Source organism: Aspergillus steynii (genome assembly GCF_002849105.1).
Source record: "Aspergillus steynii IBT 23096 chromosome Unknown P170scaffold_6, whole genome shotgun sequence".
In the NCBI taxonomy this organism is placed as follows: Eukaryota; Fungi; Ascomycota; class Eurotiomycetes; order Eurotiales; family Aspergillaceae; genus Aspergillus; species Aspergillus steynii.
Genome location: NW_020194403.1, coordinates 2,662,691 through 2,674,565, shown reverse-complemented (window position 1 = coordinate 2,674,565; position 11,875 = coordinate 2,662,691). Strand labels below are relative to the sequence as shown.

The 11,875-nt window shown below is 55.1% G+C and overlaps 6 protein-coding genes across 6 annotated transcripts; 3 read left to right on the top strand and 3 right to left on the bottom strand.

Moving 5' to 3' along the window:
• Nucleotides 1-187: 187 nt before the first annotated feature.
• On the top strand, nt 188-1,562 carry P170DRAFT_412890 (uncharacterized protein; the record flags this gene model as incomplete). Its single annotated transcript, XM_024846947.1, has 4 exons — nt 188-375; nt 453-616; nt 675-919; nt 1,034-1,562. The coding sequence occupies 4 exons, from the start codon at nt 188-190 to the stop codon at nt 1,226-1,228; spliced, it is 792 nt and encodes a 263-aa protein (XP_024702490.1). The 3' UTR covers nt 1,229-1,562.
• Nucleotides 1,563-1,789: 227 nt separating this feature from the next.
• Nucleotides 1,790-3,296, top strand: P170DRAFT_363296 (WD40 repeat domain-containing protein; the record flags this gene model as incomplete). The annotated part of the gene is made up of 2 exons (XM_024844568.1): nt 1,790-2,016; nt 2,132-3,296. The coding sequence occupies 2 exons, from the start codon at nt 1,790-1,792 to the stop codon at nt 3,294-3,296; spliced, it is 1,392 nt and encodes a 463-aa protein (XP_024702489.1).
• A 12-nt stretch (nt 3,297-3,308) lies between these two features.
• Nucleotides 3,309-5,857, bottom strand: dbp7 (putative ATP-dependent RNA helicase). The gene has a single exon (XM_024849711.1). It carries the CDS (start codon nt 5,798-5,800, stop codon nt 3,413-3,415), a length of 2,388 nt encoding a protein of 795 aa, XP_024702488.1. The 5' UTR covers nt 5,801-5,857; the 3' UTR covers nt 3,309-3,412.
• Nucleotides 5,858-5,972: 115 nt separating this feature from the next.
• On the bottom strand, nt 5,973-7,135 carry P170DRAFT_438886 (pantoate--beta-alanine ligase PAN6). Its single transcript, XM_024849710.1, has one exon. It carries the CDS (start codon nt 7,092-7,094, stop codon nt 6,051-6,053), a length of 1,044 nt encoding a protein of 347 aa, XP_024702487.1. The 5' UTR covers nt 7,095-7,135; the 3' UTR covers nt 5,973-6,050.
• Nucleotides 7,136-7,530: 395 nt separating this feature from the next.
• P170DRAFT_511824 (WSC domain-containing protein) lies at nt 7,531-8,452 on the bottom strand. The gene is made up of 2 exons (XM_024854930.1): nt 8,082-8,452; nt 7,531-8,001 (listed from the first exon to the last, which is right to left on the bottom strand). The coding sequence occupies exons 1-2, from the start codon at nt 8,365-8,367 to the stop codon at nt 7,880-7,882; spliced, it is 408 nt and encodes a 135-aa protein (XP_024702486.1). The 5' UTR covers nt 8,368-8,452; the 3' UTR covers nt 7,531-7,879.
• A 195-nt stretch (nt 8,453-8,647) lies between these two features.
• On the top strand, nt 8,648-11,867 carry P170DRAFT_438884 (lysophospholipid acyltransferase family protein). The gene is made up of 7 exons (XM_024849709.1): nt 8,648-9,366; nt 9,417-9,635; nt 9,682-9,937; nt 9,984-10,662; nt 10,708-11,019; nt 11,071-11,327; nt 11,387-11,867. Exons 1-7 carry the CDS (start codon nt 8,817-8,819, stop codon nt 11,553-11,555), a joined length of 2,442 nt encoding a protein of 813 aa, XP_024702485.1. The 5' UTR covers nt 8,648-8,816; the 3' UTR covers nt 11,556-11,867.
• Nucleotides 11,868-11,875: the final 8 nt, after the last annotated feature.

Below are 11,875 nucleotides of genomic sequence, written 5' to 3'. Positions count from 1 at the left end.
GATAGTTCTAAGGGAATCCTATCTCGAACGTCTCCTCTACTAAACCTTCTTCTATAATCCCGAAAGTTGAGTTCTATGACTCTCCTATGACGCTGTCCCAATAGAAACACCACCTCTCCAACTTCAAAGCCCCTCTTCCTCATAACATCACCTCTCAACTTCCATACAAACAGACCCAGACACCAAAATGTCAGACTCAGTCCTCAGACTCTCAGCCTCGCTATTCCCCAAATACGATGACTTCCTCGCCCACCTCTTGGACCAGATCACATCAGCCGAGCACGATCTTCACCTCGTGTACCTAGACGTGAATGAAACCTGGGCGCATGATACTTGGGACGTGCTTGAGCAGGGAGAAGAGGAGAGGAGTCTTCGGTTCGTTTAATCCTCCTCTCTTCTCCTTCCTCCTTTAATGAAGGGTATTTATTTACTACATGGATATGGGTTGTCAGAAAAACGTATAACTCAGTAACGCACACTTTCTGGGTAAAGATCATGCCGAACTTCCTGCATGACTGTATCCAGGTGTGGAATCGGGATGTAATGATAAGCTGGATGGGTCATGGGATGATTTCGCTAGACGAATTGAAGTATCTGAGGCCGTTTGTTGGGACGAGTATGCTTGTGCTCACGGCTCAGAGAGCTCGGACTGACGCTGATGCTGATCTATTTAGCACTCGGGTTTGATTCAGGACCATACCGCGGCTCACGTAAAGACCCGGATTTATTCGTTCTTCCTGGGGCCCAGGTCCTACCTCCGATTGTCATGCAGAGCGGGTGGGAGGAGAGTCTTCCGGAAATGCAGAATGATAAGGACCTGCTACTCATCGGTGGCGAGGGCGAGATCCAAGTGGTCTTCATAGCCAGGTGGAGGATACATGCAGATGGAGTGCATGTTAGTGGCATACTGGAGGTCTATGTCTTGGGTGAAGATGGGAAGCCTGTTCGATGGGGAGCAGAGCTAGTAAGTTTCCTGCCTTGGTTCATGGATGGATAGCTTAGTGGGTTGGAACTATGATCTGATGCTTCGCAGGTTATCTTCCCCCGACCTCTAGATGGAACTGGGCAAAATGATGTCGTCAAGGTCACACGCCGTCAGTTATTCGGGAGGAATTCGGTCGATAACCACGATCCAAATGACATCTTCGAGTACAGTCTTGAGGGGCTGAGGCGTCTTGCGACGATGTTTATGGCGCGCATGGAGCTTGCCCCAGCCGAGGAGTTCTAGTTATGAGTATCTAGGGGTCAGAGGATTGCGCGGTTTTTCTCGACAAATCCACGTACGCATCGCAGTTATTCCGCAGGGGACGAGGAATTCAAAGTCGCATTTATAGGTAGAGGGACTTATTCTAAAGTCGAGGGGGTTTCTTCACCTTGTACTAGATGCTCAATTAAGGAAAGAACCAGATTGCGTTGTTTCCGTCATTACAGAAGACAGAGTATCTAGACGCTCTGGATCTTATGATGGGGTAAGTTGATGGTCAAAGTGACTGAGCGAGTGATCAGTATCCAGACGATTTGACATCATGGCTTGACGAAGAAAGGAATTTGATGAAAATGAGGTCAACGACGATGAGATTAAAATGACGAAGAGGTGAAGATGAGATGAAAGGGCAACCAGTAGATCCGACCCGCCAATGCCAAGACTCGACCGGATGATCCCAAGATCTTCGCTTCTCCATTCAACATCCGCAGATTCCATCAACCACAATCTATACCCCCTCGATCATCTCCATCTTCTTTATCTATTCAACCAATCTTTTCTCTATCTCATTCTATAAGAAAATAAATGAACCCCCCCCTAACCCCAACGTACATCCTGCGCGGCCACGCCTCCGCCATCCACAGCCTACACATCTTCCAGCACAACCTGCGTCTGATCTCCGCCGACGCGGACGGCTGGATCGTGGTATGGGATTTAGTGTCGAAAAGGCCCGTCGCGGCGTGGAAGGGCCACGAGAGCGCTATTCTTCAGGTTAGGGCATTCTCTGTGGCTGAAGGGGTCCAGGTGTATAGGTTTGTATTCCCTGTCTTTCATTGCTCTATGCTATGCTCTGTGTAGAGGGCTGTGTTGGATCGCTTGGCTTGGCTATTCTCGTGGAGTAACGTAGACGAAGCTAATATATGATAGTCACGGCCGAGACCATAAACTTCGGGTGTGGAATATCCGCGCGCAGGATGAGCCTGTCTTGCAGAGGACGCTCCCTGTGGATGCGAACGAGGGGAGGGAGCGAGGGGATGAAGGCCGTCAGCCGTGGATGGTGCATTCGCTACCTGTTAATGCGTTGAATTTCTGTGCGTTTTCGATCTTGTTCGTTGATGGCTCCTCCTTTACGGGGTCGGAGAAGGCAGATACGCAGACGCATCCAGAAGAACAAGCACAAGCACAAGCACAGTCCCAAACAGAACCATCTACTTCAACACCTCCAACAAACACAACACACCCCCCGGACGAGGAAACACCACCTAACAAAACCTCATCCAACCGCCTCCTCGCAGCCCCCAACGCCCTCGACTCCGGCGCCATCGACCTCTTCCATCTCCCGCTCGAGCGACGAGTCTGCACGATCCCGCCCCCGGAAAGCATCAAGCCGGGGATGGTCATGGCCGTGGAACTCTTCCTGGGCCCCTCGCACACGGGCGATCTCTACGCCGCATCAGGCTACGAAGACGGCCACGTGATGGTCTTCAAATGTCGCGGGATCTTCAAGGCCTGGAACCCAACTCAGCCCTCTAACCAGTCCCCATGGAATAAGAAGTGGGACTGGGAAACCCTGTACGTATCACGCGCTCACACGCAACCCGTCTTGTCGATCGATATCTCTGCCTCAGGAGGCTATATTCTCTCGTCTGGCGCGGATGCGGTGCTTATGAAACATCCGGTTCCTGGGGATGTTATTTCTTCTGCTCCTGCTGGGGAAGGCAAAGCGCTGAAGACGGTGAATACGAAGCATGCAGGACAGCAGGGTCTTCGGATTCGAGACGACGGGAAGATCTTTGCCACCGCGGGGTGGGACTCTCGCGTGCGGGTGTATTCGTGTAAGACAATGAAGGAGCTGGCGGTTTTGAAGTGGCATAAGGAGGGGTGTTATGCGGTGGCGTTTGCAGGTGTTGAAGGTGAGGGTCGTTCTAGGGGGCAGGTAGCAGATTCAGGGTCGGAGGCAGAGGCAGGGAGCATGTCTCAAGAATTCTCACTCGCGACTGTCCAGCAGCAACGGAACCACAAGGTCCAAAAAACACATTGGTTAGCGGCTGGGTCTAAAGACGGGAAGATCTCGTTGTGGGACGTCTATTGAAAGGACTCAATTGAATGGAAAGAAATTACTTTTGGCTTCGTCAATGCTATATACCTATGTACATTACAAGTCAGGTCAAGTCAAGTCAAGTCAACGATTGCAACCACCCCCATAGATCAAGCCAGGTTGAATTCATTCGCACCCGCCATCTGCTCCTTGACCTTGGCTCTCATGAGGCGCGCCGCACTGGCTGTATCCGATATGCGAGGGACATCATCATCGTCGTCGCGACCACCCACACCACCCTTCCTCTTCTTCCCAGCCGAGCCGGTCTTGCGCTCGGCCTTGAAATCCTTCTTCGTGTCCTCCTGCCCCGGCCGCAGACCCGGCACATTGATCTTACTAGGCCGATCGCGCAGCGCAAACGCCTTCGCCAAATGGCCCAAATGCAGCTCCTTGATGTTGAACATGCTGCGCTCGTTGGCGATGTGCGTCGCATACGCGCGGATGTGCGACTGGTACGCCCGACGCGCCATCTCCAGATACTCCGGGTTGTCGAGGGCCCAGCGCTCGATGTCGATCTGGAAGTCGGTGGCTTTCTCCTCCCAGTTCTTGCCCTCGGATTGGATGTTGCCGCTGAACCCGCGCTGGATGATGTCCGCGGCTGTGGTGCGTGTCAGCGCCTTCCCCCCGTCCCGGTATCCGCGCTTCAGCACCTCCACGTAGTTCTCCTCGCAGCCGGGCTGCAGGAAGATGAGTGCGCGGCCGTCGCGGCCGAGACGGGCTGTGCGCCCGATGCGGTGCGTGTGGTCGTCTGCGCTGAAGGCGGGGTCGTATTCCACGACGAGGTCGACGTTGGGGAGATCGAGACCGCGGGAGGCGACGTCTGTGCAGATCAGGACGGAGGGGTCGCGGCTGCGCGCGAACGAGGTGAGGGTCGAGGTTCGGACGTGCTGGGGCAGCGAGCCGTGGAGTTTGTGCAGCGTGACGGGGTTGGTTTTGGTGGAGAAGGCTGTGGCGGGGGCGATGGTGCCGTGGGGGGAGAGTTTCGCTCTGGCGTCGTCGTTGTCGTTAGAGGAGTTGTTTTCGTCTGAGTCCGAGTCTGAGTCTTCCTTGTCGCTGGAGGAGCTTTTTCGTTTGGCGTCCTCGCGCGAGTAGTGGTTTCGGGTGAAGAGTTCGAAATGGAAGTCGACCGAGTCGGCGCAGGTCACGAACACGATGGCCTTCATGACGGAGCCCTTTCGCATGAACGTGCGTTTCAGGAACGCCGTCAGCGTGACCAGTCTCAGCTTGGCTGCGACAATCGCGTAGGATTGCTTCAGCTGCGCGGGGACCCGGAATGCCTCGTCTTCGTTCTTCTTGGGCTCACCGTCCTCGTCTTCTGGGTTCGCCTTGACGTGGATCGCGTCCTTCAGACTGATCTCGCCCAGCTTCTGCACGTTCATCTTCAGCGTCGCCGAGCAGAGGACCGTCGTCCGCTTCGTCGGAACCCCGGGGATGCGACTAGGCCGTTGTCGCGCGTCCAGCTTCTGGATGATGCCCTGCAGCTCCTGCTCGAATCCCAGCTCCATCAACCGATCTCCCTCGTCCAGCACCAACCACCGCACGTTGCTGACATCCAACACCTGCGTGTTGTCGAGGTGATCCGCCAATCGACCCGGCGTCGCCACCAGGATGTTCAGCCCTTTGCGCAGCCTCGCCTTCTCCGACTTCTTCTTCTCTCCTCCGATCACCGTACCTGCCACGATCCAATGCGCGCACCGTAGTAGACCCTCCAGCACCACCGAGATCTGCTTGCACAGCTCACGCGTCGGCGCCAAAATGATCGCAAACAGCCCACTATCGCGGTGCACATTTACATCGCCTTCGCTGCCCTCCGCCTGGCTGGCGGTCCTCTTCTTCTGAGACTGCGACAGCGCCATGATCCGCTGAACCAACGGCAGCAGATACGCCAGCGTCTTTCCGGAACCGGTCTCCGCCTGGATGAAAGCATCGCTGTCCTCGTCTTTCAGGAGCTGCGATATCGACGCCTTCTGAATCGCCGTCGGCGCCTTGAGCTCCAGCTTCGTCAGCAAATGCGCCGCCAGGGTCGGAGACAGTCCCAGGTTCGTAAATGTATCGAGTCCGTCGATCAGCGGCGCATTCGTCGGCTTGGCGTCCTCCACGTCCTGGTCCTTGTCCTTGACATCCTCATCTTCCACATTCTGCGCCTCGGGGTTCTTCGAGAATAGCGACGAGATGAATTGTCGCGGATGCTGATTCTTCTGTCCCTTTCCGTGTCCCTGTCCCTGCGGCTTCCCCTCAAATCCTCCGTCTGTCCGCTGTCTTTTCTGCGGTCTCGAGTCGCTGTTCACCTGGATGCGGTTCGGATTGCGCACCGGACGGTCGGCGTTCGCGTTCGAGTTCGAGTCATCGCCATCGCGCGGCTTCTTTGCGCGATGCTGCGCTTTCTTCTTCGCGCTGAGTCGGTCCTTCCACGTACCGCCTTTCAGCTTGGGTTCGGGTTTGGTGAAGTCGTTGTCTCCGGGGATGGAGAAGTTGAGGAGGAGGCCGTCGTCGGCCATTTTCTCTGTTGGTAGTGATTCGAGAGGGAGGTAGGGGAGTTGTCTGGTGGTTGTCGGTGTTGCGGCTTGGAGTAACTTTTTTTTTATGGGTCCGATGTCTGGGCCTGACTGCCTGAGGCCGCCGGCACGGGAAATTTCTGCCGGCCCGATTTGCTTCCGAGCCCTGCGATCGTGCCCTAATTTCCTGTTTGGTCTTCTAGTACTTGGGTATTATATTCAGGTTGATATTGTACATCGCATCGCCGGATTCCTAAGATACAAGAGGCTTCATGATCAAGTTGTCAATCAGCCTCACCGGCACCTGCCCATCGCCCAGCCCGCAATCCTCACCCTCGCGCGACTCCTCCAGCGGCGCCATCTTCACCGCGCCGCTCAGAATCGCCCCCTGCGCCGCATCCACCACCTCCAGTTCATCCAGACTCTCTGGATCCGCCAACGAGATATAATCCACCTCGTATAGCGCCCTCTCCGATGGGCTCAGAGCCTGCTGCTCCGCCAACACCCCCTGCGCCACCTCATTCGCCGCACCAAGAATCTCCTCCCTCCTCGTCTTCCCAGATGCATACGCCTCCTCAGCCGCCCTCAGCGCCCGATACAGCACCAATCCCACCGCCCTCCTCCTCTCCCCAAGATACACATTCCTTGAACTCATCGCCAGCCCGTCCTCCTCGCGCACCGTCGCCCCGATGCGCACCTCCGTATCGATGTGAAAATCCTTCACCATACGCTTAATCACCACCGTCTGCTGCACGTCCTTCTGTCCGAAATAAGCCCTATCCGCCGCCGCCAGATTAAACAACTTCATGCACACGGTGGCCACGCCACGGAAGAACACCGGCCTGGACGCGCCCTCCAACCGTCTCGAGATCGGCGTAATCGTCACAAAGGACCCATCGCCATCGACTTCCGAACTCGGCGGCAGACTCGGATACATCACACGGCTCGTCGGCGCCAGGATCGCACTGACTCGGCCCCCGGCTTTGCCCTGCGCGTCCAGCTCGGCGTTCAGCGCCTGCAGCTTCGCGACGTCGCTGTCCCATGTGCGCGGGTAGCTCGACAGATCCTCGTTCACGCCGAACTGCGTCGGGTTGACGTAGATGCTGACGAGGATGTCGGTGTTCTCAGCGGCGGCTTGGCGCATCAGCGAGAGGTGGCCTTCGTGGAGCGCGCCCATGGTCGGCACGAACCCGAGGCTTTTGTTCGAGAGGAGGAGCTGCCGGCGCCATTGGCGGAGGGGGGAGGGGTCGCGGAAGACTTGGATGGGGGAGGGCGAGGCTGCGGTGGACATCGACATGGTGGGGGGTTTTGTGAGTCGCGAGATGGTTGCTTTTTGGTTTGTTAGATTGATCAATGGATTGAGTGGTGGGGTGTGGATGGATTGGATAGGTTAGAGTGAGTCGGGAGTCATACGTTGGAAGGCTCTCGTCCAGCGAAACATGGTGGGTTTATAGAAAAGGAGGTTCGAACGAGAGTTCGAAACTCAACGGTTTGCTCTGCGGGTGGCGGTTTGCGCGCTGAGCAAACACTGCCTCTTTCGGCTTCGGCGGGCGGAAATGCGGTCAGCTGTTGGTCACGTGGTGATAAGATAGACAGTCATGTTTTGTATTGTCATGCGGACTCTGTTGTGTATTTTATGCGCATGGTTGCATAAATGTTCAGGAACGTAGCTGCTCTTGACCATGTCTTTTATAGACTTGGTTGATTGTTTCTTGATTGTTTCTTGTTCTATACTGTACATGAGTTTCGAGGGTGTGTTTGAGTTGTCTTAATATTAATACATGCCCAGTCTATGAGTCGTCGTAGCCCTTACCACTATATATATCGGTCATCACGATTAAACCTAACTCCGCCATAAATCCCAAATCGACCAACTAGAATCATACCCGTAGCTGCTCGCGACTATTCGTTCACTTGCACCCTTAGTACCTGAGCCTCAACGAAGGCAGCAAAGTTATGAACCGCCTCAGGCACTAGGGAAGCAAGGCCACGAAGAGCTCCGGATGTAGATGCAGGAGTCTCGCCGGTCGATGTGCTGTCCACCGCACTTGGCGAAGAGCTTGTTGGACCATCGGACGTAGCCTAAACCTCCGAAGTCGAGCTAGCTTTCTCACTCATGCTCGTCGTACTCGTCCTCGAAGACGAAGAGCGCGGCTTAAAGAAATGCTCCGTAGAGTAAACCGACCAGGCTTTTTTGCCGCCGCCTGTAAGCCATCAGTTGAATGCTCCAATCAATGCTATTATGTCCCGTGTACTCGATATTGCAGAACTTAGATATGCTCACATTTATCACTCGGCCACCCCCGACACGGCGTATCGCAATTCTCCAACGAAACCTCGAACTTCTCGGGTGGTTTCGAGCTGCCGCAGTAGCACTCTACACCCCGAATCGCCACGTAGCGATGGCCCTGCTGGCCGCAGACCCTCATGCTGAGAGTGGGCATCTGGTAGGTGTATGTGTTATGGGGTTGCATGGAGTCCCCGAGTTGTCTGTAGCAAGTACCTTCAGGACTGTAGGCCTGAACTGAGCTGGCCAGCGTAAGGGCAATGGCCGCCCCGTGGAGCTTCATGGCGTTTTGCTTATATGAGAGAAAAAAGATGAGTTAAAATGAAGACGGTGTTTCGGCACTAAGGAATAGGAAGACAGAAGGCCCATTCCCAGGTGATGTCAACAGCAGAATCGACGCGGCCCCCAACGGCGTAGTGCAGATTTACCCGATCGGGCATGGTTGATACCGCGCGGTATCGGCGTATCGGGACGATACCGCATCCCCACGTGACCGGCCGAGGCACGAGTCCGGGGAAAAAGCCGGGGATGATCGTACGTTTTGTTGGGATTGATCGCCCAGCTTTCCCCTCAGTTGCATTCAATCTACTTTGCTCTTCTCAACTCGCCCCTTCAATGGCCCTCGATCATCTCCCCGTCTGCCCTGACTGACGACAACCCCCTGACCATTCCTGCCGCCACCAATCCTGTTGAACCCTCCGAACCCAACTTGTTTGCCGCCACCGGTAAACGATGCCGTCGGAAAAGCCGCCGGTCGAACAGTCGGCCCCTGATCTCGAGATCGTCGGGAACCAGCTTACCATCCACCCGAGCGGATTCACCGGCGGGCCCGAGCCGCAAGATGACCAGATCACCGAGCGCAATCTCGTGCACCACATGGCGCGCTTCCGCGAGAACCCCTTCGACTTCCTGCGCGAAGTGAGCCTCTACATGTCCGGCACCGGGTGGCGCGCCTACGACGACGTGATCGGCCAGCCCATCTTCTACAATGGCTTTTCGGAACGCATGAAGGCGAACATCCTCGCCAGTCCCATGCTGCGCGGGAAGGTCACGGAATTGGCCGAGGTGCGGCTGGCCGTCGAGGAGAAGGAAGGGTTACTAGATATAAGAGAGGGGCCGTTGGACAGGCGCAGAGTGCAGCGTCGGAATGAACTCGAGAGTAACTTGAAAGAGGTGGTGGATTCCATGCTGGATAATATGATCTGCAAGATGGAGAGCAAGCGGTTTATTCGCGGCGCGTACTATCTGTGTACGCAGCTTCTGACGCGCGCGTATCATCAAGGTCGGTTTGGTTGGTGTTTTATTGGTCAATGGCTGATTGAACCTACGTAGGTATACATGTGTCGAGCGAAGAGGTCTTGCGGTTACGATCGGTCGCCGAGGAGGCTTCCAGGAAGAAGCAGTCGACTGTCTTCTTGCCGTGCCACAAGTCCCACGTGGACTACGTTTCTCTGCAGCTTATTTGCTATCGTCTGGGAATTGGCCTTCCGGTGGTGGTTGCCGGTGATAACCTCAATATTCCCATGCTGGGGCCATTCTTGCAGCATGCAGGTAAGACTGGCTGTGCGCTGGGGCTTGCTCTTGCTGACCGACTTAGGGGCTATGTGGATTCGGAGAAGCTTTGGAAACGACCCGTTGTATCATACTGTCGTGCAGGCGTATATCGACACGCTTTTGCAGCAGGGGTTCAATTTCGAGTGTTTCATCGAAGGTGGAAGATCTAGAACGGGAAAGCTGTTGTCCCCGAAATTCGGAATTCTCAGTTTCATCCTGGACAGCGTTATATCGGGACGTGTTGATGACACTATCATTTGTCCTGTCAGCACGCAGTATGACAAGGTTATCGAGACTGAGTATGACACTCCATTGCCTGTTTGTGCCACTGTTAACATTTTTCAGGTCATATATCAGTGAACTGCTCGGCCAACCAAAACCGAAAGAGAACCTTGCAGATTTCCTGTCCGCATCTTCTGTCCTCTCGCTACAGCTAGGACGAGTGGATGTCCGGTTCCACGAGCCGTGGAGTCTCAAAGAGTTCATTGGTCAGCAATTGACCCGGTTGCCGAATCAGATCGATCCCAACGGTGGCTCTCAGCCGAATCAAAAAGAAAGGGGCCGGATACTTCGTGCCTTGGGCTACCGGGTGCTTTCCGACATCAACGACGTGTCCGTCATGATGCCTACTGCCCTGGTGGGAACTGTTCTGTTGACGCTCCGTGGACGCGGAGTCGGCAAGGGAGAACTGGTACGACGAGTCGAATGGCTCTGCGAGCGCGTTCGCGGAAAAGGAGGCCGAGTGGCGCATTTCTATCGATATCCTACGGAAGTGGTCGTTGACCGCGCAATCGAAGTGTTGGGGCATCAGATCGTGGGCGAAATAGATGGTCTGGTAGAGCCGACCTACTATGCCGTGGACCGGTTCCAGCTCTCATTCTATCGGAACATGACCATCCACTTGTTCATCACCGAGGCATTGGTATCTGCAGCTATGTACACACGGATCAAGCAAGGCGGTGGTCCGTCATACCAACGTATCACCTATGCGGATCTCTTGAGCCAAGTCTCCTTTTTGTCACAGGTATGTACTGTCAGACAATAGTAAGGATTCTGCTAACACGCCCAGCTCTTCCGCGGAGAATTCATCTTCCCACCAGAAGGATTAACCACCAACCTGGAGCGAACCATCCAAGGACTCGAAAAAGACGACGTGATCACCGTCACCCGCGAACCCTCAGGAACGCCCCTTTACGTCGAGCTGAGCGAGTCCGAACGCAAATGCGGACGAGAGAACTACGACTTCTACTGCTTCCTCATCTGGCCATTCATCGAGGCCTCTTGGCTCGGCACCGTATCCCTCCTCGGCCTCACCCCTCCCCTCGACGGACCCAAAGAGGTCTGGATCGACCTGAAAAAGGCCCAAGATAACGCCCAGCTTGTACGCCCCTTTCCCCTATCCATCCCTCTCTGCCCAAACTAACCAGCCTAGCTCGGCAAAACCCTCTACCACCAAGGCGACCTCTCCTACTTCGAAGCCGTCAACAAAGAAACCCTCAAGAACTCCTACCAGCGATTCGCCGAAGAGGGCATCATCCTTGTCGTGAGGGGCAAGGAATCCCGCGCCTCGCCCGTCATGCGCATCGCTCCGGAATGGGCCCCCGAGCGAGACCCCGCCACTGGAAACATCCTGGCCCGAGGCCGTCTATGGGACTTTATGGAGCTGATCGCCCAATCTCGACGTGAAGGGTGAGTTCGCGTTCGCCCTTCCCTGACGCGCCCACGATCGGCACACTAACGATCTCTAGCAAAAACCGCCGCGACGGCGCAACCGTCTCCTCGCGCGTACTCCTCATGTCTGACGCCGTCGGCCGGATCTTGTTCCAGAGCGCGGCGAGCCCGAACCCCGAGGATAGCGTGGATGTGTCGTCGCGACAGAAACGCAGGAAGGATATCACGACGGGGTCGAAGTTGTGATAGATTTCTGCGTTTATATGCTCCCTTCCTACCCGCCCTGTTGGTCTTTAGATCTGATCTGATCTGATCGGAATACTGATCCTGGTTTTGGATTTGGCTGACAGGCGTGTTTACTTTTTACTTTTGTTTCTGGTTTGCTGTGTATACCCTACGAACATTTTATATCCATACCCATTCTTGTTTTGTTATCATACCCCTCGAGAATTCTACAGCTGCATTGTTTAGACACCTCAATACTTCAATTCTTCCGTTTTCAATCTACCCCTCGCTACTTTCTAGGCGCCCTGAGCTGGTCACGTCACTAAATAGAGCCCGAGCAG